Here is a 26,812-nt window from a genome sequence, read left to right on the forward strand (position 1 = left end):
TTGGGAAAAAGATAAGTAGAGGTAACATATCATTAATTTTCAATTCAATGCATTATGCAAAGGGTTATGGGCGGGCATGCTCTTATCACAAAAGTCGCCGTCTTTTCCGGGCTAACCTCAAAGAATGTTTTACATTTGATTTAATTTATTATGTGTAGATATATTAATGAGCGACTTTCATAAAATATATATTTATATGTTATAGTAAAATTTGTATAAATATATATAATTTGTTATATATATACAAATAAATAATTGTATAAGTCGCTATAAATAAAGAAAGCAGTTGTATACAAATTCATTGTATAATTTGTGTACGTATAAAATGAGAAAGAGAGAAAGACAAAAGAAAATTGGGCACATAAATTTTTATATTGTATAATTATAAGTGCATAGGACGAAGATATATGTATATGCATGTGTATATATAATATTCTCTCGCTTTATACAAATAGAAACACAATTTATAAATTTCGCTACTGTTTGTTTAAGCGATAAAGGCGAGAGTGGCGAGCGAGATTTGGGAGAGCGGCGAGCGAGATCTGGGAGAGAGAGAGAGAGGAACGAAAATATATGTACATATACAATTTTTCTCCCATAATACAAACACAAGCACATTTTATACATTTGTGTTTGTATAGAAATGAGAGGGAGCGAGAGAGGAAGAGTGGCGAGCGAGAGTTTTGAGGGAGAGAGGTAACTGACAAACAATTTTCTACATGACCAATTAAATCTTAATTTGATTTATTAGTTTGCCATTATATATTACCACAATTTAGAGTAATCTTTTGGAAAAAATATTATATAAATTTATGAGGTGCAAATATGTCGCTTTATTTGAGAAGATTAAAGTTTATTGTGATATAATCTTAACTGATTTAATATTGTAATTTTTGATTTGTCTTTTTCCCAATGATAAAACAGCTCAACAGCGTTGTATAACTCAAATTTAGTCAACTCTTCTCATGTATGTCGATGTGAGACTTCTTATCTTAATTAAGGGTGTCATATATACGCTTTCTTATGGACTCAATATCTTATTTACCCCACTGAATGAGATTTGTCTAGATTCCACATTGAGGTTTGTCCTGTCTTACCGAAATTTAGCTCAACCCACAGCGACAAGATTGATATATGAGTGCAGTTGATACCATTTTAATTTTCTAGCCCGCTAATAATATTATTTGATATGAGCCTCGGCCCACACGATTTTATAACCCGTCATTAATGTGTAAGACCAGCTTGCTTCTTTTCATTGTTTTTGTCATTGTGAACTTTCTTATTCTAAGTTAGATGTCATATTATATTAGAACTCACAATAATACTAGCAATTATTATTTTATTGTTAAGACAAAATATAGAATATGAATTGAAATTCAGAAAGATAAAAATACCGTTAGAGTAGACAATTAATGTGTTAAATCCACATAATATTATTATTTAACTGTAACCCACACAAATTCACGTTCTTTTTACCAATATATGGGCATAAGTAATAATAAAAATGTAGTTTATAATAGATCGATTAATTGGAGTCTTGGACATATCACCACTGCCAAAAATGCCAACGTTTTCTGTGTTTGGACGTTTGGACATGTACCGCTATGCAAAAATAATTTTTTTAATTATCACTATTTTCATAAATTACCTAAAATCTACATTTTTTCCTGTTAGTAATTAGTGAGAGTCCAATTCTTCACCCACTCATTTTTCCCATTCTTCTAACTCCCATTTACTATAATAACAACAACAACAAAAAAGTTGATAATGTGTGAGAAACTAATAATGCTTAGAACAGTCACAAAAACTTGTCTTGTTACGTTGTTTCCTTTTCGCAACACTTGTAGAAAAACACCAACAAAAACAAAAAAAAATATTTATTATTGCATTAGTGTGGGGGATAAGTGCACAGATAGCTGCTTCAGCTTCGAGCATCACTGTTTATAGAATAGCCCAACATTACAAATTATTTAGTGTATAATGGTCTCGGAATTTACTATACTAAGAAATTATATAATGCAGCTCTTGTATAAAGTTTTTTTTTTCTCCATGCAGGTAATGTTATTTCAAAGCTGAGAAACCACTTTCACTTGCTGAATTTTGGGCCTCTTTATTTCTATCGAAATCAAAACGTCTAAATTTATATATTAAGAGACTAATTGAAATCTAAATACAAATTTAAATATTAAAATATTAAAATTTTATCACGATTTATTTTTATTGAAAGAGTAATAAATATAAAATAATAAATGCTAAATTGATATAGTATTATATCATAAAATATTTTATAAAATTATATGGTCGGTGATGTGGTAATAACTATTATGTTAGGTAATAGTGATATTTTGTGTAGTAGTTAGTGGTACGATGTTTGACAATAATGGTTGATGGGATTCGAGGGTCTGCTTATAGTTGTGGTGCATGATAGTGATAATTAATGATTATCGTAAATCATAATCGTTCATTGATATTTGGCTATGTATAGTAGTGATTGTTGACAGTGATTGATTGTTGGTAGGTATAAATATAAATGATAGAAGATTCAAACAAAAAAATAAGGGAAAATTTTCAAAACAACAATATTTTGACATTTAATAGGATCCCATAGCAAACCTTCAATATTTATTAAAAATGACAATATTTTAATTTGTTATAAGTTGATTTATGTATTTTTTTCTTTATTTAATTTAACATAATATAATTAAGAAATGACAAACTAGAGAAAATCAAGGGACGATATTTCAAATTATATTAAGTTGCTAAAAATCTTTATTACTTTCTTTACAAAAGATTATAAGACCTAAAATAGGTGGTCTCTTCCTTCTTCATAAAGGCCATTATTTGTCATTGTCTTTCAAAATTAGTTATTGTTATGAAAACCTTAGAGTTTTATCTATTAAAAAAAATATTTTTTTGAAATTTACAAATTTGAACACCTTTTTTCACAGTGTATTTATTTTAATTACCATATTTTTGTATCCTTTTTTAAACTGTATCATTCCAATATGTATGACATTTGTATTTGTATTCATTCTAGTTTTCATGTTGTATTTCCATATGTTATTTGATATACTTTTCTCACAATGTGTTTACTTTATTTACCAGAATTTTGTGTCGTTTCTTAAATAGTATTCATTCCAATATGTATGTCATTTGTATTAGTTATATTTATTCTAGCTTTCATGTTGTATTTTGTATGATAAAATTTGTATTTCTTTATTAGTTCGTATTCATTCCAATAGGCATGTCAAATGATTTTGTAGTTATTTAAGAAACATATTTGTATTCATTTTATTTTTTATTGTATATTTTATTTTTCTCTTTAAAATTATGTTTCCTTTCCTAAGTTGTATTCATTCTAATAGATATATTATTTGTATTTGTATTCAATTTAGTTTTTATATTGTATTTTGTATTATGATATAAAAGTATTCAACATCATATTAAAAAAATGTATTCAAAATATTAAAATGTACTCAACATTAAACAAAATAATCATATATATGAAATTCTAAAATCTACAAATTTGAAAAAATTAAAAGAGAATCACAAAAAAAAAATTGAAAATTATAAATATATGATGAATATATTAAAAAATTCAAATGAAAATTAAAAAATTTGACTAAAAATCCGTAATGTATATAATCGGTGCTTTAAACATCAAATCAAAAACTAATTTCGAATGATGAAAAATTACCTTGCCAATCGAGAAACTGCTTGAATTAATAAATAATTTTAGTTTAACAATAAAGAATTTCTTGGTGAGCAACAATTTAGCACCTTGAAGGAATCTAAACTTGAAAGTTGAGACATGGTGAGGAAACATGAAATGTGAGGAAGAAAGTTGACTAATAATAAAAAAAGTAAATTGTATTTTTTTTCCAATTTATAACGGTTATTAGTGTGTATTTTTGTCCAATAATGACTCTTTTCATAAATAAAATTAATTTTAAATACTAAAATATACTAGAATATTATTTTATAAAAATATTGTCATTCTGCCAATTTAAGTAAATATTTTAAATTGTTGTTATTTTGAATAATTATGTTAATAATTGTGACTTAATTGCTAATAAATGAATTCAATAATTGATATATGAATAATAGAAATTGTAAAACGAGGCATTATTTTGAAATATAAACAGATTTTGAAACCCAAGTCCATGACCCAACAAAGATACTATAACCGAAACTAAGCCCAATGTTAACAGGAAAGAAAGAAAACCCAATAGATCCCAAACCTAAGCCCAAATAACAATCACATAGGAGGTTGAAAACCTCCATCGACGACCAAATTATGGCCGGTGATAAACTGAGAGTCATCCGACGCCAAAAACAAGACAGCATCAGCTACATGAGAAGCTCTTAGAGCTCCAATTTTCAAGCAATTGAAGGATTCAAACAGTTTCTCTAGCTCCTCTACACCCATTTTCATCGTTTTCTCTAACAATGGCGTTGCCACTGCTGCTGGAGAAACACAGTTCACTCGTATACCATACGCACCCAGTCCTTTACTTGCAGACTTCACCAATCCCAGTACTGCGTGTTTCGACATTGCGTAGTCAATTTGCCTCGTTACCCCCATCGTCGCCGTCGAGCTCGCCGTGCATATTATCTTCCCTCTGACCCCACCTTCCACCATAGCCTTTGCCGCGTGTTTCACGCAAGCGACTGACCCACGAACGTTGACCGCAAATAGGTTATCTAAAGCATCCAGATTGAACCCTAGGATATCTTGTGCGTGCTCGTCGTGGCTGCCAATTCCGGCGTTGCTGAACATTATATCGACTCGACCGTAAATTTCCACTGTTGATTGTACCAGGGATTGGACTTGTTGCTCATCTGTAACGTCACATTTAATGAAAGTGCAGTGAGTGGACCCGATTGATTCCGCAACGGATCGACCTTTTTCTTCTTGGATGTCAGCGATTACTACCTGAGCGCCATGTTGAGCAAACAGATGTGCTGTCGCTTCTCCGATTCCGCTTGCTCCTCCGGTGATGATGGCAATTTTACCGTTCAATTTTGGATTGAATGATGGCAGAATTGGGTTCTCCATTTTCTTCAATATTTTTGGACTCACTCTGAAGGTAACAAACAAACACACAAACACGTGTATTTATATTCAACAAACTGTTTGGTGTAAGAGGGAAAAAAAGACATGTGCATATACCTAATGATTAAAATTAGGTAAAATGCCAACATCAGTTGAATTTTCGGAATTATTGAATTAGCAGAAGTACCCTCAAATTTGTCAGTTCATATGTTGGGAATCAATCAGAAAGCAGATCCCATAGCTTATCGTAGCCAGCCAACCCTGGACCCGGGGGACGGAGGTAGTAAGGGTTTGGGTTCATCTAAATCCGTTTAATAGAAAATTACCTTGTGTATATATATACTAGACATTACATTTGTTATAACTTATTCATATGTTCACTTTTTATATTTCAAACTTTTTAGTAAAAATTTTGACTCCACTACGAAGATATTTCATTTTGGAAAAATTACATAAATTAATACATTTTAAAAAATAATTACTGATTTTAGCGATACTTTTTGTTTATTACCATTTATAGCAATACTGTGATAAATCTGTAATATGTATTAAAATTGTATTATAAATGAATTAAAAACGATCAAGTGAAAAAAAAATATTATTGCTATAAATGGTAAATATTTTATTATTATAGCACATTTATGTAAGTTTCCCTTTCATTTTCTTGTTATAAAATCCAGTAAAATCCGCCCATTTAGGCGGAAAAAACTTTGGCTCACATGTAATAGGAATCTCCACTTCACAAGGAAGATGTTTCTAGTTTTTCAACATGTTATCTGCTACAAACTGGTAATTTAAATAAAACAATAACAGCTGTGTTTTGAAGTAATCTGGTTTACTTCTCAAAGCATCAAATGCCTTGCTATTACCATCCTCAAGTTTACAAAATGGCCGACCAAGAAAACGATCTTAATGCAGATAAATGCCCCACATAACTTTTAAAAAGTCAGTGGCAATCATAGAGCACATCACTAGCAGATTTACATGCAAGTAATAACCAAGTTTCTTCTTCATGTCTGACAATTTGTCTTAATTGATGGATCTAGTCTAGGAAAGTTCCATCAATGGTGAGTGATTAACATGGCCGCGTTGTCAGAGATCAAGAACGACGACTGCATCTGTGTTCTGTCACATGATGAAACAGACGAGCAAAGATGTGACGGATACTATGACCACAAAATTTTTTAAATTGGTCGTTTGACATTCAAGTGATTATGGTTCCTTCTGGTTTCATCACTATTCTAAGGCAGATTCTGGCGAAAAGGCACATCAATATATAGTTATTACACCGATTTGACACTTGTTGTTTTTCTAGAGACAGGACCTTCTCCTTAGCGTTTAATTTTAAAGTGTGTATATATCACCGTTCTTGTGTTTACCCCTGTAAAATCTAAACTGACCAAGTGAAAGTTCAACAGCCATTCATTTAGGCACATATTTTTCTGTTTAGATTATATAACAATTGTTGTCATTTTAAAACAGCAACGTCAATATGTCCGAGTGGTTAAGGAGACAGACTTGAAATCTGTTGGGCTTCGCCCGCGCAGGTTCGAACCCTGCTGTTGACGTTCTCCTTTTTTTTTTTTTTACATATATATATATATACAAATTAGAAGAAACTATCTACAACAAAAATTTGAATGTAATTTTTTCTGTTTTACGTAGAGTCCAAAGACTACAATATATAACATTTTGTATACACTGATATACAGTTTATATGTACAATCTGAAAGAAAAAAATTTAAAGCCCTCTCGACTATTATATAAACTGTATAATTATGTATATTCTTGACTATTATATGATCTTGGAAGGGAAATCAATGGTACAATTGTATGAAGCTCACAGTGAAATTGGGAAAAATATATAGAAGAATGTAAAATCGCCAAATTTGTCACTGAGTTACTGGGAATTAGAGGCTCTTAGTAAGATTGGTAGTGCATTGAGGAAGCCTTTGTATGTAGATTCAAATGTTGGTCACATTTTACCAGTTTTAAATTTTCAAAACTAAAATTGTCAGCATGAACTTTGTCCTCTTTTAAAAAACAATTTACTAAAATTCGATGAAAAGTAAAATATTTAATCTAGATCTAAAAAAACAATAATCTATGAAAAAAAATGGTGTATAATCTTAGATTTGATAAAAAAAAAAAATTATGTGTCTACACTGCTAAAACATAATGTAATAAAAAACATTGAAATTTAGATAATTCTACATAACCAGCCAGCAGACCGCATCTTAATTACAAAGTCAAAACACTTTCAAATTAAAATAGAAAATACATGTTATGAAGATTCAGAATTCATCTAAAAGAAGAGCTACATTACAAGGGTTTTACTAGATGTTATGGGTTTAAGTCTCCGTAGTCCGTAGGTGCCAAGTCCTTCCTTTGTTAGAGAGTATTATATCTATAATCTAAATTTTTCTGGCGCTAATCTAAATTTAGCGAGGCTCCAGTATTTAATGTGAGTACGGGATACCTGATAAAAGGATGAGAAACCACTAAGGAAAAGAAGAAAAACAAGCTCAAATGAGACATATTTGTTTGTTTCACAATAAACTCATTAGATCCGGAAGACTGATACAATTGAACTCGTATAATTTCTTATTGACTTTAACCTTGATAATGATATATAGCATTCCAATATTGCTGAATTTAAAAAAGGGATTTCAACCTTGGACAAATATCGAGTTTATCAATAATTCCTAAATATACGGTCAATATTCTTTTGTTGTTTTCTTCAGTTTCTATATTTTAAATTGAGCATATTAAGGTGAATAAAATAAGAATTTTTAGCGATGTGTATATTGGTTAATCATATTGTTTAGAAGTTTTTGGTGAAATTTTAACGATTAATTCAATAATTTAGAGTGTATTTATAATTGATAACTTGAAAATTTTCAAAATTGAATTACACGACTTACATGTAAGTGATGTGTTAAGTTTTATTCCTGACTCTTGATAAGAGTTATTTACACATTCAAGTTAGTTAATTTTTTATTACTTTATTTTTATTCACGATTCTTTGAATTTTCAATTGACAAATATAATATCTTTCCATATTCATTAATTTTTTTTCTTTATTATTATTATATATTGGGGTTTATAAATGGAAAGTTTATTGAAATTAATCCATTAATTTCCATTCAAACTCTTGACTTGGATTCATACTTGATAAGGCCATAGAATTGCCTATCATTAGTTTTTAGTCTCAACTAATATTGGTTTTGTAGACCGCAAGACAAGTAATAATGAATTTTCAATGCTTCTATATGTTGCCGCATGTAATTAATGGAATACTTGTTTATAATAGATGTTTGTGCTTTTCCCTTTACTCTTTGTTACTACTACAAACTTTGACCATATAAAAAATTTATTTTTCATTTTAAATAGTTAAACTTAAATATATTAAATATTTTGACATAAATTAATATTAATATTTGTTTTATAGCTAATATTAAAAATTTAATGTAAAGAAAAATTTCCTTTCAATCACTTGGAACGGCACAAAGGGGTGGAGAAGTAGTCCCTTCGTAATGTCTTTTCTTTCTCCGATTGTGATTTAGTTCGACGCTTTCCGATGATCTTTCGAAGTTCAAATATAACCAACTAGATTTAAGTATTTAAATTTATTTGGGATGTGCTACTATTAAAAATCTAAACAAATAAAAATTATATTTTTAGAAAAAAATAAAAGAACTAACTAACTAATAAAAGAATTAAATTTGGATTAAGGATATTTTTAAATCAAAAGGTGAAAGAAGGAGTCTATTGAATAAAAAAATAACAATGACGGACATTTTAAAATCAAAAGATGAAAGGCGCTCCCAATGATATTTTGAGATATTAATTCAAGTTGGAGTTAATATCGATCGCTCAATTTTGATAATTTATTTAGTAAAATCACTTTATTTAATATCAATAAAATCACCGAATTTAGATATTTACATCAGTAAAATCATTCAACTAAATTTATTTATCAAAAAATATTTAACGCTTATAGAACTTATGCCCTTCCAACTGGATTTGAATGAATATTAGTATTAATTATCCAAAGTAATTGGATCATCAAATACAGCTAAATCTCCAAAATATATTGTCTTGGAAGTAAGAAATTAAAGTTTTACAGGTCGACCTGGACGAATTTTAATCAACGAATCAACTATGGAAAAGTTTGAGTTTAAGGAAAAATAAAAGTAAAAATTTAAGGAATTCCATAGTGTAATTCAATAATTACACTCTGTCCCGACAAATTTAGTATTTACTAAAAATTCCTTAAAATTGTTGTGCCGTGATACTTTAGACTCTAGTGATACATGGTAAATGATACATGGTAATTTTAAACTGTTAAGAAAAAAATGGGGAAAAAACGGTACATTTAATCTTGTTAACTAAAACAACTCAATTTACGGTAACAGATCATTAATCAGCATTAAATCAGCACGTAATTGAATATTAATTTCAAATTTTGAAAATCAAAGATAATATCATCGACTAAACACTATACACACTGATTCTATATGTATCATCAAGCACAGTTGATGACGCAGTTATTAAACTTAGTGAATGATACATTATAACAATTTTCAAAACCTCATGATACATAGAAAATATTATGATACACAACAAATTCATGTATCAATGCATCATCTAAAACACTATACACACTGATTCAAAATGTATCAGCAAGCACACTTGATGGCGCATTTATTGAAATTAATCACTGATACATGATAAAAAATTTAAAAAACCCTTGATACATAGGAAATCATATGATACACATCTAGTTCATGTGTCAAAGCATAGACTAAACATTATAATCCACTTAGTACTCATGTATTAAACCTATTGTCTGATACATGATAATAATTTTCATGATTTTTTGATACATATTGGATTCCTTAAAATTTTTAATAATTTCAACAACAGTTTTAAGTACAAAAATACAAACCCGAAACAATGTAGGCCTAACAACAATGTTTGCTGCTTCTTTTTTCTTTTTTTGTTGTATATTGACAACCTTTGATTTTGATGTTTTGCCAGAATCTTTGTTTGAATGCTTCTGAAGATTCATAGGATCATGCAAAGACTTTTTTCTATTTTCTTTCCAATTTTCATCGTCGGAATCATATATCCTTCTATTAATTAACGGATCCATTACTATGATGTAATAGAACAATTAACCAAAACAAAAAGGGGAAGAAAAGAAGAACTGATGATGGATTAAGAAGAAAAAGAAGAAACCAATAAAAGATGCTGGGTTAAGAAGAAGAAAGACGATGATGGATTAAGAAGAAAAAGAAGAAACCAATAAAAGATGCTGGGTTAAGAAGAAGAAAGACGATGATGGAGAAAGAAGAACTGGAAACGTGATGAAGCAAGAAAGAGAAATTGTCCAGATTTTTGAAATTTCAAATTTTTTTGAATTTTGAAATTCAAAATTTCAGAATTGGGTGTTTTAATTAAAATTAATAATTCAAAATCCAAAAACTGATTTAGAAGATTGAGTGTTTTAATGAAGAAAAAATAGGCATTATATTGGGTAATTGTGTATTATAGGAGAGAGAATGTTATGTATCTATACACTTCTACTAAAATTAAAAAAAAGAGAATTATGTAATATTTAAAAAAAGAAGGGAAAATTAGAGAATATAAAACTTATAGTTGTGTATTTAAGTTATTTTTCCAAAATAAAATGGCCATGAAATTGGATCTTCTGGATGCCATTTTAACCAAAAAAATATAAGTACACAAACAAATATAAAGATTTTTTTTTCTCCAACTACGATAGTCTTGTACAATTTAATAATTAAATATAAAAATATAAAGATAATATTAATCGATGCAAAAATTAGTAAGGAACATCTTCTTCTTACCAAATTAAATATTATTTTTCAAAATTTATACATATTTGAAAACTTTGAAACGGAGAAAAAAAGGTAATATAGTGTTACCATATCAAGCTAAATGTTTTATGTTTATTTTAAAAAGTTTCCTTATTGGAAATTTGACATTATATTTCCTATTTCTACACAAACTGGACTTCTAAAGTTACCATATTTTGCCCTATTATTTTTTTTTCCTACAGAAATCAGCCTTTCTTTAGAGTCTATAAAAACATTATTCAATTCTGACACACCCTTCTCTTTATTGAGTAACTCTCTGTTTCAGCAAAATTCTCCTCTGTTTCTTCATTCTTCCAACAAAATTTGTTGAAGATGGAGAATCTACTAACCACATATGAGTTCCAATTTTGGACTGATGATTTTATCATTCCCAACAACATCAACTTGAACAACAATCTTTTTGCTAGTCCCCTTTTTCTGATAGAATTTCGGATTCAAGAATTTCTCCGGTATTTGCCAGAGGGAGGGGATTCCATCGTGGAGGAACCACGAGGTCCGTTTACCGTGAGATCTTTCTTTTTGCCGAGTAACGCTGTTATTGGTGATGCTGATGATGATAGCATTTGCGAAACACTGAGTTACTTTGGCGTGCCTCTGCACAGAATGCCTACTGTCATTGGAGGTATCTCTTCTTTTGCTCGGACCATGGTGGCTCAACCTGTCAATTTCGGTCGTCCTCTGCTTCCCATTGTTGTCGCCATTGAAGTTAACACTTGTAATCCCAGAGATTTAGAGACCGCGCACAGAAGAAAATATGGTTTCATACCGGAGATCGAAGAGGAGGACAAGCCCATGGATAAACGTCCAAGAATTGATTAGCTTAGCACAATATCTAATACCAACAAAGTTGCTTATCATGTATGCTATCTTGATTAATTTTTAATCTTGACTAATGTTTTGCATATTTTGATAAATCTTTTATATCATAAATCAATGTTGAAATCTAATATGCGTAAGAGATTTGTTTCATACAGTTATAATCTTTAGAATTACTTTAGTTCATCAAGAGTATTGTCACTAAAAGAATGATTGACGTTATTAGGAAAAATAAAGGATTATCTTTTAAAAAAATCACAATGTATTTGGCGTTTCATAAATAGTTTTATCTCTAAATTATAGTGGATGGTATTTAAATTTATAAAAAGACAAAAAGAATAATGTATTATAGTGTACGTTCAATTTAATTTTATGGACGATGAAATTGAATTTTCCTTTTCTTCATTTTTAATGTACAAATATATTTATTTTCTTGTTAAAATTAATCCAGCTAAAGAAAAATCAGGCAAACATGTTAGTTATATTAGAACTGAAATTGACCATTCAAATCTCAAATAATATTATTCTATTTGTTTAATGGTACATAGGTTGTTAATTTAACGGTTAGGCAATAATTTAAATTTCCTTTATATTTTCATTAGTTTCAATTTTTTTAAAGGATAAATTGATAATTTAACAATGATGTATCAAAATATATCTAATTAATTTTAACCTTGATAAAAGACAATTATTCTCAATTATTTTTGAATTCAAAAAAGGGATTTCATTAACCTTGGCAAACAATGACTTTTTTTTTAAATGTTTGGTTAGTGCTTTCTTTCATGAGCATATTAATGTGAATAAAGAAGGAACATTTAGCAATCTGCATATTGGTTTGTCACTTTGTTTATAATCAATTAAATTGATAGTTACGTATTTAGTATATTACAGTGAATAAAGAAAGAACATTTAACTATTTAATTGATATTTATGAATTTAATCTATCTATAAATTAATAACCTTATATTTTTTAAAATTGAATCAAATTTGACCGATACACAATCTTGTAAGCAATGTGTTAGTTTTAAGTTCTACTCATGACTCTTTATAAGAGTTATTTACACAATCTAAGTTAGTTTTTATTAAGAAAAATATATAGATTTCCTCTAAATTTGTCCTAAAAAGTTCGTCACACACTTAAATTATTATGGTGACTTTTTACATATTTTAACTACTCAAAAGTGAATTTATTTCCACATTGAGACGTGTATCACCATTTTAACATTATGTGATGTATTACACGCTACCAGCCTACCACATCAGTGTTTCGTCAACGTCATGTCATAAATTATAATTTTTATTTTCTTTTCTTTATAATTAGCTTTTCTTTTGTTAACTATATTTTACTCTAACTAATCCCTAATTAATCATTTAAATTCTCTAATAATGATATCTTCTTCATCACTAATTTCAACGTTTTCAATTCTCATTTCATCGAAAAATCATATCCGACCCCATCTTCACTATTGATTTTATTCTTCACCACCACTATATCACCTTCAATTCTCCTTCTTCTTCTTTATCACCCAACACCAAATATTATCGCCATCATTATCAATATCATTTTTTTCTTCTTCGCCACCTCTAATTACCTCTTTTAATGTTTATCATCAGTCACCCTTCACCACCAAACCCATAAAGATGCTATTACCAACAAAAACAAAAAATTAATTAACAATTAAAATTCTTTAACAAAGTAAAAAAATAAAAAAAAATTCAATCAAATTTTTTCTAGATAAATCCAGTTATTCACTAACAAATCTATGAAAATTAACCTAATTACGAATAAAAGAGATTATACTTTAAGATTGTAATAAAAATCAAAAGATGTGACGAAAACAAAGAATGAAGAAGAAGAGGACAATAGGTGGGGTTTGAAGAAGAGATGTGGGGGTGGTGGTTAAAAAGAGGATTCAAAGAAAATTTATGTTTTTTCCCTTTTAATTAGGTAATTCTAAGATGAACCTTTTTTTTTTAATTATTTATTTATAATTGTCACTTACTTGAGAAGAACCGACAAAAGGGGGCTCTTTGAGTTTTCAATTGGCAAAATATAATGTCTTTTCATATTTTTTAATCTTTTTCTTTATTTACTCAAATTTTTATTAATTACTTGTGCATTTAAATTAATATATTTATTACGAAATCAATAATTGATGAGTTTATTATTTTATCCTTACTAATTATAAAGAGGATTAATTAAAAACTTAATATCTTTCAGAAGTTCTACCTTTTTCAAAGTAATTAATTGAGGGTATAATAAATTTAAAAAAATTGTCATTTCTTGATTTGTCAAAATGGAGAAGTAATTAGGAACAATTAAAAAGAAAAATATGGACAAGTAATTAGACATTAACAAAGTATTATTAGGGTTTATAAATGGAAAGTTTCTTTGAAATTAATCCATTAGTTGCCATTCAATTTTTTACTAGTATTCGTACTTGATAAGGCCACAGAATTGCCTAATTATTAATTGCTTGCCTCTCAAGTTACTATTTGTTTCCCAATCAACAAATTTGGAAACCTTAGATACTATAAAGTTTCCAATTTCGACAGAAATTAGTCTTTCCTCAAAGTATATATAAAGCTGCCTATTGCTCCAACAATTCATCACCAAAATTTTCTTATATTCACTTAGCAATCTCAACAAAAATTGAAGATGGAGATTCCAAATCTTCAATGAGTTCAAAGTGTGGACAGATGATTTTATCATTTCAAACGATATCAACTTGAAAACCATCAAGAACAACAACAACCCTTCTACTAGTCCCTTATTCTTGTTAGAAATTCGCGTTCAAGAATTTGTTCAATATCTTTCAGAGAATGGGAATTCCATCGAGGAAGAACCTCGAGGTCCATTTATGGTGCAATCTTTCTATTTGCCAAGTAGTGCTATGATTGGTGCTCCAATGATAGTCTTTGTGAAGTACTAAGCTCTGTAGATGTTCCTTTGCACCGAATGTCACTTATCATCACGGAAATCTCTTCGTTTGGTCGGAGAATGATGTCTTTACTAGCTAATTTAGGGCACCCTGTGCTTCCTATTGTTCTTCTCATTGCCGTTAACAGTTGTGATCCCACTCCTAGAGATGCAGCAGAGAGAATTAAAGATGAATGTCTTCGTCTTACGCCATTTTTGGGTATAAGGTATAAGGTTGATCTATAGAATTTTATTTACAAAGAAAGCTATACATGTAATCTTTATAGTTTTTAGTTTCAACTAATGGTTTGTAGACGGCAAACCAAGTAATATTGGATTTTCAATACTTACCAATGTTGCCGCTTGTAGTTATTGCAGTATTTGTTACTATAATAAGTTAAGATATTTCAATTTTACACATGCAATTTCCAGTTCAATTTTATACTACTTCGTTTCTATCATAAGTTTGTGTGTCAAAGTTCCACAAAATTTCATGCAAATTTCTTATAATCTGCACCATCACTTTAGTCATCTTTTAAAAAGAAAATAAACTATTTTCTTCAAGCGCTCAACGCTTTTTAATTTGAAGATTGTTTACAATCTATAACAATTCCATTAAAACTGCATCTGGCCCAAAAGTATACACAAAATATTTTAGTTAGGTATATGAATCAAACCACGCCAATACTGTCTTCTCCTTGAAATTATCTAAAATACCAAAAAATTATTTTCTCTATCAGTAAAATTTAGTGCTCCATAGTCCGTAATATTTAACAGGATACCTTGTCAAACTTCCCAAAATATGATTTTTTTGACTAATTACAAGTTCATCACATTTATTTCAACTGCTTCGTTTACTTGTGTTTCATGACTTCCAGAGAACTTCACACTTGTTTTTCTGGACCTGCACTTTAACACAATCAATAGACCATGGGTTCGTAGTCCTAGCTGGTCGTGACAGAAGCAATTCTTTTTGATAATTTAGAGGCATATAGAAATGCTTTGCGGATATGTCATCCACATGTAACTGTTAAGTGACCTCATTTATTTCATCAAGTTTAAATAAACAACTTTCTTCAGTAGTGATACATATTTCTCCAAAGATTCTAGCGAAGGTACGTAATTGCATGCAATTTCCACTCTTAATAGCAACATGTAAGAGTAGCATCCAGTTCAGAATACAACATACAGTTCAAAATTGTCAACTGAATTCCACACTATTATCTATCTGATATCATGTGCTTTAGGACTCACACCTGCATATCTTCTAAATGTTGTACCTTAACCAGAAAAGCGTCATGGAGTATACTTGAGAAAAAATGTTCCTCCTTCTGCATCCGATTCTCAAACTTATAGCGTCTTTGGTGGTGCAAACTTCAAATTCATACTAATACAGATTCATAAATATATCATCGGTTACATAGTCAGGTAAACCTACCAACCAAATTGTAGAAAACTGTGTACACTATGTTACAAGGAGCTGGTTGCTAAGGGAGTTCAACTGCTATCCTCCTCAATTGTTTTTATCAAATGAGAACTAACCAGTAATGGTATTTGCACCTCTTCTCTGAACAAAATTATTGTAGAAGTTTCTTGTCCGAAAGAACAAAGCCAAGGCCACAAGAGCCCCAAAGAAAGTGGAAGCTGCCATGATAAAGAAGGATAACATGAAGCAGTGAGTTCCAGTACACATGTTCCCTACATCTGATGCTTCCTTATCGTAGAGGTATCCGACAACCCAAACAGACAGTATATAAGATCCTACAGGGCCTGCTACGGTTATGGTGTTAAATATTGTGCCCAGATGCCTTGCACCAAATATCTCAGAAACAATTGTGGGCATTAGTGACCATTGTGATCCATAACAAATGCCAACTATAACAGAGCCGGCATACAAAGCACCAGGCAGACCAGATGCTATCACAGCATGGCCAACAGTCATACTAGCCAGAGTAACAACAATAAATAATGGCCTTGACCAACCTAGTGAGCGCAAGAAATAATCTGAAATATAACCAGCTCCAAAGCGACCAAGAAAATTCCAGATACTCCATAGAGAAACTAAAGTATTTGTCTCTAAGATAGTGTACCCAAGTGACCCTCCTATCTGGCTAATGTTATTAACTGTAGCCAGCCCTGTGCCCATTCCGCATGCAGTGGTGACAAACAAAAACCAAAAACCAGTGGTGCACATTGCCTGAAAAAGATTCATGTTTTCCCCCCATTCTGGAGTCCTCCTCTCATTCATATCTCTCTCTTGATCAGCGCCAGCAGGCAACTCATCATAGTTACCATGACTTTGCCCCATATCCACAAAATGCGCCTGAGATCTATTTTGCTCATCTTCCGGTGAGTTTTGCTCGAGTAAGTATTTAATTATTCTATAAGACTTTTCCTTGTGGACATTGATCGCAACAGAAATCGGGGAAAGCAGCAAGAAAATGAGTACAGCAAAAGTAATGATGCGAACAGACAGTTGTAAAGAGAAAATGTTTCCCACAATGATTTCAGCCATGAGATAAGAAGCCAGAACCAGAGCAATCAATGAGAAACCATTAAGATGCTTCTTCTCATCATCTTCATTTGTTGGCGAGATTGTTACGAACGACATAAGTAACAGGGTAGTAATAGGAGGCAACAATGCCAACAACAGAAGATATGCAGTGGGCCTGTTTCTAAAGATTGTTTGATATACTTGAATTAATATTGCTCCACTCAACCCAAGAAAACCCTGCATAGAATTATGGAAAATAAATCAAATGTCAAAATAGGGGACAAGGGAAGGCAGCTAAATTGAAAGCAATATACAGAAACAAGATTAGCATCACAAGCCTTCTGAGATTCCAACTCTATTCTCTGATCTCTATGATCTTTCAATTTTACTCTGAGACTTGGTGCTGAAATCAAAGGAATGCCAAAACCTTCTTTATTATGAAGATGAAAAGATACAATTAACTTTGTGAACAACTTAGTCATCTTCTTTAGTTAATACTCCCTCCGTCCAAAATTATTTGTCATGGTTTCTATTTTAAGAGTCAAACTATAAAAAAATTGACTAACATTTTAAGATGTATTTTTTCATCATATTAATATGCAAAAAATTGTAATTTATAGTACTTTTCATGTAGTTTTAGAATATCTAATTTTTTTGTTAAAATATAGAATTAATGTGATCTAATTTACCTTTGAAAATTAGTCAAATTGACTTTCGATAAGCGCAACATGACAAATAATTCCGGACGGAGGGAGTATTTTGGAGGTCAAAGAGATGACATCCACAGTATCATTTGATTGACTATGCCTAAATCTATCCCTATTCCCACGTAGACATGAAGTCTCTAACCTTATGTAAGCGTAATAGCACTTATATCTACATAGATATAAAGCCTGTAACCAGAACAAAAAGAATTCAGAGAATCTTAACAATAGAGAACATTATGTAAGCGTAATATCACCAACAAAAACAGCAAAACCAAGTTCTTTTGAGACAGCTACTTCCATAAGATTTTAGGTCTAGCTCATTCCTTTAAACAATCTCACAACCACTTCTAGTCATAGAATTTATAAACAATACATATGAATGTTCACTTAAGAAATGACCAAACAATCCTAGGCCACCTTCTCACTTTATCATCTACATGTGCTTTTTGCGCTCTTTGTAGCATATTATCCTTTCTAGTTCTATCCGATGTATGTGTGCTACTTGCAATCTTAACTAAATGTGATGTTTTTTATTTTTATCCAATCTATTATGACCAAACTCAATCTTCACACCCGCATTTCTACAAATTTCGTCTTGTGACATGTTAAATATTTATAATCTTTCAAACATTCTATAAGACAAACCTTTCCATTCGTTTGCATCTTCCTAATGCGTGACAATCCTATTGCACTTTTCAATATAAGTCTGTTTATTTCAACTTCATGTGTTAAATCTTCATCTATCAAACCATTCTATTGGAAAACTGAATGTCCATATCAAAATAGTGTGCATTGTGAGGCAACAAAATCCATCTAATCTCATCATCCTGATTTCAATCAGGGCCTGAAGTCTTATTTTGGCACATTCCTATCTTACTCGGATTGGGTTATCAATCTACCACTTGATATTAATTTCTCCGCTTAATTGATAAGAGTACATGAAAATGCAGTCGATAATAAAGCTTGTAACTTAAATAAACAGTCCTATTTACAATTTGCCAATAATTTCTGCAGAGTAACACAATTAGACTTGCTCAAATTAAACGGATTGAGAAACAAACCTTCATGATGCCAACAATGGTGCCTCTATAATTAGGGAAATTGTGCACAGCAGTGACAACGTTAGCCGTATTGAAGAAAGTCATAGCATGAGCCGCTAAAAGCATATAGAGGCACATAACCCATAAAGGGGGTTTAGGTAGGAGGCCCATAACGGTCAACCACATAAGATAATAGCCAGCAAAGCACTGAATAGCTCCGGCAAGCAGCACCACCCACGGACCACCAAAACGACGACGACGGCGAGTGGTGACTGATGAGTAGAGTAAGCCGGCAAGTATGCCGACATTAGCGCCGACATCTTTGAATACGGAGACGACATTGAGGGATGATTGATCGTATCCTTGGGTAGATTTGAGAATGGAAGAATAAATGGCGAATGTGTAGAGTGAACCGCTGGTACATTGGATCCATATACTAGCAACTGTGGCTACCCATTTGGTGTTGATCTTGGCCTTAAAACTGGGATTGTAATCTGGGTCTAAATCCATTTTTACTGATTTCTTCCTCTTCTTTTGGTTGATGAGTGATCTTCTACGAATTACTCGACGTGTTCTTCACCAGATTTTCTGATTTCGTCTTACATGTTGAGTTGTTTTCATTTTTGGGATTTCGTATTCGTGTTCAGTGTTTACACTTTGGGAATTTCGTCTTTAACTCTCTATGTTGAGTGTGTTACTCTGGCTGCCACGTGTACGTAAACTCCCTAACTATTACGCTATCGCTAATTATTATTCTTCCCGTTCCTCACATTTTTATATTAAGAAACTAAATAATTCTTTTTTATTTAATGTTTTAAGTTAATTTTTTTAATTTATTAATGAATATGCTAGATTTCAAAAATTATTAAGTGTATTTGAATGACTATTTAAATTTTTGAATTTATTTCAGGAGCCAAAAATTTTCACCAATTAATTCAAAAATTTTAAAAATTTGTTATAGCTTCAATTTTCAAGATTACTTTTAAATTTGACTACATAATTTTATTTGTTCATTCATATTTACCACACGTCTCTTCATATACAGGTGATTCTTTTTTCATGCATCATACACAAAATAATACTCTAATTAATTAACAAATGACAGTATTGGCTTTCTAAAAAATTTTCAAAGTAAATGCATAATCTTCGTTTAGTTTTTCAATTCCTGTAAAGGAGCACTATAAGGTAACAATGAACAAACCAAAACACGAGCTCACAATTATGCACAAATATCTACAGTTTGCTGCATCCCAAACTCCTAGTTTCCCCAAAAAAATTACTCAAGAAACAGATACAAAATAGCAACTGTGCTCTGCAAGGATACAGAAACCTTGGCCAAAATTTATGCGAGACCTTTCAGTGTCGTGCAACCTTGTGATCAGATCAGCACAACATTAGCACACGAGAATAGAACCTTCTCGTCCTATAAAACAATGCCAAGGCAACTACAACTCCAAAAAGACTTACGGATGCTAATATGAAATAAGATAACATGAAGCAGTGAGTACCAAAGCATGAATTTCCTTCTCCTGATGCCTCTTTGTCATATATATAGCCGATTACTCTGACAGAAAGAACATAAGAGCCCACTGGACTAGCTATTGCGATTGTGTTGAAAATTGTACCCATATGGACCACACCAAATATCTCTTTACTTATGGTAGGCATCAACGACCACTGCGACCCATAGCAAATACCTACTAGCAGAGAACCCACATATAAATTTCCAGGAAAACCTGAAGCGATAATCACATGACCACCAGTCATTGCTGCTAGAGTAAAGACCATGAATAATGGCCTTGGCCACCCACTCCTGAGCAGAAATATATCTGATACATATCCAGCTCCAAGACGGCCAAGAAAATTCCATATACTCCAAAGTGAAACTAATGTACTTCTTGCCAATGTTGTGTAACCAAGTGACTCTCCAATCTGGCTGATGTTATTTATCGTGGCCAGTCCTGATCCCATCCCACATATCATCGCGACAAATAGAAGCCAAAAGTCTATGGTGCATATGGCTTGCCACAAATTTATTTGTTCATCAGGCTGCAAGATAGAGCTGGCCCTTCGCTGGACTGTATCTGTTGGTACTTCATCATAATCCATAATATTCTGAACAGCCAATTTATCAGAACTCTCCCATTCAGGTTCATCTATCAATACAGAGGTAGAAGATGTGATTGATGGCGGCAGTCTCTCTACATCAACCCTTTGGGCCTTGACTACAACACTAATAGGAGAACAGAGTAGAGCAAAGAGAACCAATAATGTAATGATCTTTGCCCACTCTGAGAAGATAAAGACGTTCTCCAAAATCCGTAAAAACAGAAGATATGCAGCAATAACTAAAGAAACTAATAAAAAGCCCTGCAAATATTTCTCCTCATCTCTTGAAGGTGTCTCATGGATTGTCACCAAAAACATGAGCATCAAAGTGACTATAGTCGGAAGTAATGCAAGCATCAACATCAGCGAGCTTGGGTTATTATTGAATATGGTCTGATACACTTGTATTAGAATTGCTCCACTCAAACCAAGAAAGCCCTGGCCAAGAGAGAATGCATCACACAATTGCTTAATTGAACAGATAATGCATCAGTCACACAACGGGAGAAAATACTCAAAATGATACTAGACCATCAGAGAAAAATTGGGACCAGCATTGATAAGAGTAGATTGGGAAAAAAGAATTTGCTACCTAGGAAATGAGGAAGAATTGAAACGCACTATAAGATAAAGATACTAAGCATATCCTAATGCTAATTGCTAAAGTATTTAACTCTTTAAGAGATCCAATTTTTATAATTCTACAGCTAACATAATTTCAAAAGCTAAGCCACAAAATCTTTCTAGTCTTCCAATTCACAATGAGTACCTACCACCAAGTTAAGTTTCACCAAAGAAGGAAGGGCTTAGCAGACAACCAGATGCATGAGCAGTCATAACATGAGAGTTGTTTATATTTTGTGAAAATCAGATTAACAAAAACAAAAAAGAAAATATGATGCTGCTCTTCAGGTTCCAATAAATATAATAGATTAATCACAATGACAACATAGTGTACAACTTCACAGATATAACAGATTGCACTTTGCTCATAATTGAAAACACTAGGTTCTCTTTTCAGGTCTTACCGGTGATCAACAAGTAAAAGGATTAATGCAAATCAATAATAATGAGCCGTAATACTGATATTGTGGAAAGGCAAAGACCCGTTAATCGTTATCCATTATTTTTCTATAGTTTGCAAAAGTATGCATCTCCTAGTTCATTTTCTGGAGGCATATAATGTTCCTTCAAACTGAGAAGGGGGCTTTTGTTAAGCTCAGAAAAACTAGTGGGAAAAGCTATTGAACTTACATCAAAAGTAGAATATTATAATGCCCGGTTATAAGAAGAATGTTATTCTTGACAAATAATAGACATATTATTCTTAGGCCTACTAGACCTTTAAGACCAACTGCCAGCAAGCCCCTTTAAAGGATTATTATATGTAAGAAATATTTTGCAGTGCTGCAACTGCTGTGGTAGGCATATACCTAATATCTTAATCAAATCAATAAGATACTTCCCACTAGATTTCCTTAATAGCATTAATAAATATTAAATGTCCCACTACCAACTCTACAACTATTGAAGCTTTAACAGGCCAAAGAAGGAAGCATGAAGAGTTTATTTGGATTGGCTTCTAGCTTTTGGCTCATTTTTATCATTTTAGCTTAAAATAACATGCGTGTATCGAAAGGCGCTTAAAAATTAATTTGACTTCAAATCACTTAAAATAAATCAACCCAAACATGCTCTATGGCTTCGTTTGATTATCAGGAGAAACAAAGAAAGATAAGAGTTACGTATACAACTTTTATATATATCAGTTATCATCACATCATGCGCCAAAAATGGAAAATTATATTCTAATCAATCCCTAAACGTCAAGCAACAGAATGCTTCACCCACTTATCAATCCTATAAAACGTCACATTAATGGATAAAACTTCATAGAGTGACAAGTACGCTGGCAGCAATCATTATCCCAATAGCCTTATTAAAAATAGTAGAATGATATAGTTTAACAATTAAACAATCGGAACACAATTTATTAAGAAAATCCACCACCAAATGCAAAATAGTTTGTGGCTATAAATATTTTATTAAGAATAAAAGAAATTGTTTAAAATTAAATTAGTTTTAATTATAATAAAGGGAAAAAAAATAGGGTGTAACAAATGCAGCCTTATTTCTACTTTGTACTCGGATCAAATGCAGCCACAAAAATTGGGAGTGAGGGAACAAAAAAAATTACTATCAGAAATACTCATCTGAGAATTGATTTTGCTCGTAATTCGCAACATACCTTCATGATACCCACAATAGTGCCACTATGGTCCGGGAAATTTTGAACGGACGCAACAACATTAGCCGTATTCAGGAAAGTCTGAGCATGAGCAGCGATGAACATGAACAGGGACATAACAGCCACAGGCGGCCTGTTTATGGTTCCGGTGACGGCAAGCCACATGAATAAATAGCCGGCAAAGCACTGGATAGCCCCAGCCAGATGTACGACCCATGGCCCGCCGTGGAGAAATGAGAATCGCCCTCGGACGGAGCTAGGCTTGGCGGCGACAGCGGTATAGAGGAGGCCGGAGAGAATTCCGGCGTTGGCACCGATATCTTTGAAAACAGAGACGGTATCGAGAGTGGATTGATCGTAAAATTGGGTGGACTTGAGGACAGGGGAGTAGATGCCGAAGGCGTATGATGCACCGCTGCTGCACTGGATCCATATGCTAGCCATTTGCTGCTCTCCATAGCAAATGTTCTGTGCCTGCTATAGTATATCTAAGCTGTCATGATATAATAAAGTCTCTATAATAAATAGAAACTAAATGAGGCATCCTTTTGTTTTTCAAATTTATTTTTATATTTTACCCCTAATTTGGATGGTTGTTACTTGAATATGGTATAAAATGTTTATTTAGTTGTTATATTTATAGTATTTATAGCTTCAATCATTCGATAATAAAGGAAAGTCTCTAGTGATCAATTTGTTTTGATCACGTTATTATGTTAATATTTTTATTTTATTTTATCCTTTCATAATAGTTTTATCATGTATTTAAATTTTTTAATATATCATTTAAATTTTTAATGTGTGATATTATAAAACAATAAAATCATAACATAGAATTATGAGATGAAATTAAAATTTTGCTTGGACATGCGATATGAAATTTTGGTGTTAATATATTTTCTCATAAACATAAAAATCTCATAAATTTTAAAACTATTAAAGTAGCTCCAATTGTTTATTCAATTTTATCAAATAAAAAAAAATTGTAAAATCACATAATAAATTATTAAAAAGCTATTTGTTCTACACTTAACTAATTGTTTCAATCTAACTTTCACTTCTCATCAATATATTTGAGTAGAAATGAAACACCTTTTGCAAGCTCTTCAAGATTTTATTACTCAACAATCGTGAAGTGTGAGTTAAAATGATTATATGTTGTTGAGAATAATAAATTTTAAAAAGTAATAATGTGATTATAAATTTTATTTACATGTATTATAAATGATTAGTAGATATAAATGTGAGATTGTTTTAATAAAATATAAACTTGTGGGTCAATTTTTGTATTAAAATGTCTCAAATCATGATATGATATTTTCATAATGATTCCATATCATAGTTTTTGGAGAATATGGAATCACATCTCATGATATGAAATCATAAGATAAAATCAACGTAAAATTACTTATCCAAACGCTGATTCTATCTCATAATACCATATCGTAATATGAATTATGATATCACATAACCAAACGCGTACTAAATATTCTTTAAAATAATACTCCTATAACTCAACACAATATAATACAATAATATTACGAAACAATACTTTCACCACAGCCCAAACAGAGTGGTAAAGGTTTTCTGGTTTGGGGTCTTTTTCTTCAGGACAACTGGACAAGCAATTGGTTGTATTTGGGTCCCTATACCAAAGTATTCTCTCTGTCGTGTTACTTCCTCTTTCTTTTTTCAATTTCAACATAATAAATTTAAGGTTCTAAAATTTTTAAAATAGTTATATATATCTTTTATTTAAATTTACACTATTCAAAATTCTCTCTTTAAGGAAGATGGAGCAATTTGCAAGTGGATTAGGGAATTATGAATTTTATATTGCCAGGAGCGTTTGGTGTTTTTGAAACAGAATGTAGACAAAGACCTTCACATAATTGAAGTACTGTATAGTGTACTTTTTGATATGACATTCACTTCTTCCTTTTTATAATAATAATGTTTGCATGTATAACTTTAGTAACTATTATTTTGTCAAATATGTATTTAAAAATAATAATTTTTTAGTATAATACTCCTTCCGTTCCATTAAGAATGATCTGATTTGACTTGATACGGAGTTTAAGAAAATTAAAAAGATTTTAGAATATTGTGATTCTAAATTAAAGTTATATCGAATGTACAAAATTACCCTTAATCTTGTGGCTTTAAATATGTCACGTGAAAAGTTGAAAGTAAAATATTACAAAACACAAAAAGAGGTTAATTTTTTTTTTAACAAACTAAAAAGGAGAGGATGCAATTTATTTTGAAACGGAAGAAGTATATAACTTAAAAATATTTAAATTTAGCTTAAAATAAAAATAAAACTAATAAAATTGCAAATTCAAGTGAAAAAAAAAAGCTCCAACTTATTTTTAGTTTTGTACGTACTCGCTCATATATACATATTACTATTTATATGTATATATACTTGAGCTGGCATTAGCAGTTAATAACTATAAATAGAAGAACATAATATGATCATGAATTAATAAGATCTCAATTGATGTAGAATAGATTACCTTAGCTTTATCAGTTTTATGTTACGAGCATAGTTGACAACAACAAATATCTAATATTTTCTCCGTTTGGTATTATTTGTCATAATTTTTATTTTTAGAGTTAAATTATAAAAAATTAGACTAACATTTTAAGATGTATTTTTTATCATATTAATATGTGAAAAAATTGTAATTTATAGTACTTTTCATATAGTTTTAGAATATTTATTTTTTTTGTTTAAAATATTGAATTAATATGATCTAATTTACCTTTAAAAATTAGTCAAATTGACTTTCGATAAGCATAATATGATAAATAATTTCGGATAGAGGAAATATTAAATAGCCTCAATAGCAGATTGCATTAATTAAATTCAACTATTATCGACCATGTGTATTTGACTATGTGTATAGTAGATAAATCGATAGGTTCTTTAAAAAAATTGATTTTCAATTTGAGGAAGGATTATTTAATTTTAAAAGTATGAAATGTGTCCCTTAATTTATTAAAATTAAGAACATGTTTTTATAACAGAAGGAATATATTTTAAACAAAATATAATAAATGGTATATTTAAACTTTTTTTAATTAGTACATAATGTATTTAACCTTTTTTTAATAAATGAAATGTCAACCACAATTTTTTCTTCCTTATCGCTTGCACAGTTGCACCCAAAAGAAAACTGCCACAACTATTGTTGTTTAATATCTTATTATATCCACATGGTAGAGGCCAGGGGTGTTTTTATGTTTTATTGCTAAAAACTTAAAATTAAAGGTCATGATTAGCACACCAATGTATGTTTTATTGTTAAATTTCATTAATGGAATAATAATATCATCCATATGGTCGATAGTAATTTAAAAACCGTGATTACCACGTCAATATGTGTTTTTAGCTAAATTAAGTTCTAATTCATTTTTATTATGATTTAGTGGTTAAGACATACCTTCTCTAGTTCATATTAAGTGAATTGTAGGTGTATAATATACTCTTTGTAAGTTATATTTTGTGTT

The 26,812-nt window shown here is 30.8% G+C and overlaps 3 protein-coding genes and 1 non-coding gene across 4 annotated transcripts; 1 reads left to right on the plus strand and 3 right to left on the minus strand.

Annotated features, from left to right (window-relative positions):
- Positions 1-4,081: 4,081 nt before the first annotated feature.
- Positions 4,082-5,444, minus strand: LOC107012735 (short-chain dehydrogenase reductase 3b-like). The gene has a single exon (XM_015212651.2). The coding sequence runs from the start codon at positions 5,057-5,059 to the stop codon at positions 4,259-4,261; it is 801 nt and encodes a 266-aa protein (XP_015068137.1). The 5' UTR covers positions 5,060-5,444; the 3' UTR covers positions 4,082-4,258.
- Positions 5,445-6,542: 1,098 nt separating this feature from the next.
- TRNAS-UGA lies at positions 6,543-6,624 on the plus strand. Its single transcript has one exon. It is a non-coding gene; the product is annotated as a tRNA-Ser (tRNA).
- Positions 6,625-15,722: 9,098 nt separating this feature from the next.
- On the minus strand, positions 15,723-19,629 carry LOC107012344 (protein NUCLEAR FUSION DEFECTIVE 4-like). The gene is made up of 2 exons (XM_015212162.2): positions 18,961-19,629; positions 15,723-17,429 (listed from the first exon to the last, which is right to left on the minus strand). The coding sequence occupies exons 1-2, from the start codon at positions 19,447-19,449 to the stop codon at positions 16,236-16,238; spliced, it is 1,683 nt and encodes a 560-aa protein (XP_015067648.1). The 5' UTR covers positions 19,450-19,629; the 3' UTR covers positions 15,723-16,235.
- A 422-nt stretch (positions 19,630-20,051) lies between these two features.
- On the minus strand, positions 20,052-23,769 carry LOC107012328 (protein NUCLEAR FUSION DEFECTIVE 4). Its single transcript, XM_027915918.1, is given in 3 exon segments — positions 20,052-21,486; positions 23,297-23,736; positions 23,739-23,769. Coding segments are annotated over 3 exon segments (1,620 nt in total). The 5' UTR covers positions 23,755-23,769; the 3' UTR covers positions 20,052-20,322.
- Between the last annotated feature and the right edge of the window lie 3,043 nt (positions 23,770-26,812).

This window comes from Solanum pennellii, chromosome 3, assembly GCF_001406875.1.
Source record: "Solanum pennellii chromosome 3, SPENNV200".
Lineage (NCBI taxonomy): Eukaryota > Viridiplantae > Streptophyta > Magnoliopsida > Solanales > Solanaceae > Solanum > Solanum pennellii.

Excerpts from the sequence above, each read along its gene's own strand:
- LOC107012735 (XM_015212651.2), bottom strand. The coding sequence starts at position 5,059 with ATGGAGAACCCAATTCTGCCATCATTCAATCCAAAATTGAACGGTAAA.
- LOC107012344 (XM_015212162.2), bottom strand. The coding sequence starts at position 19,449 with ATGGATTTAGACCCAGATTACAATCCCAGTTTTAAGGCCAAGATCAAC. Across the intron at positions 17,430-18,960 it reads CCATTGTTGGCATCATGAAG|GGTTTTCTTGGGTTGAGTGG; the intron begins GTTTGTTTCTCA and ends AATTCTATGCAG.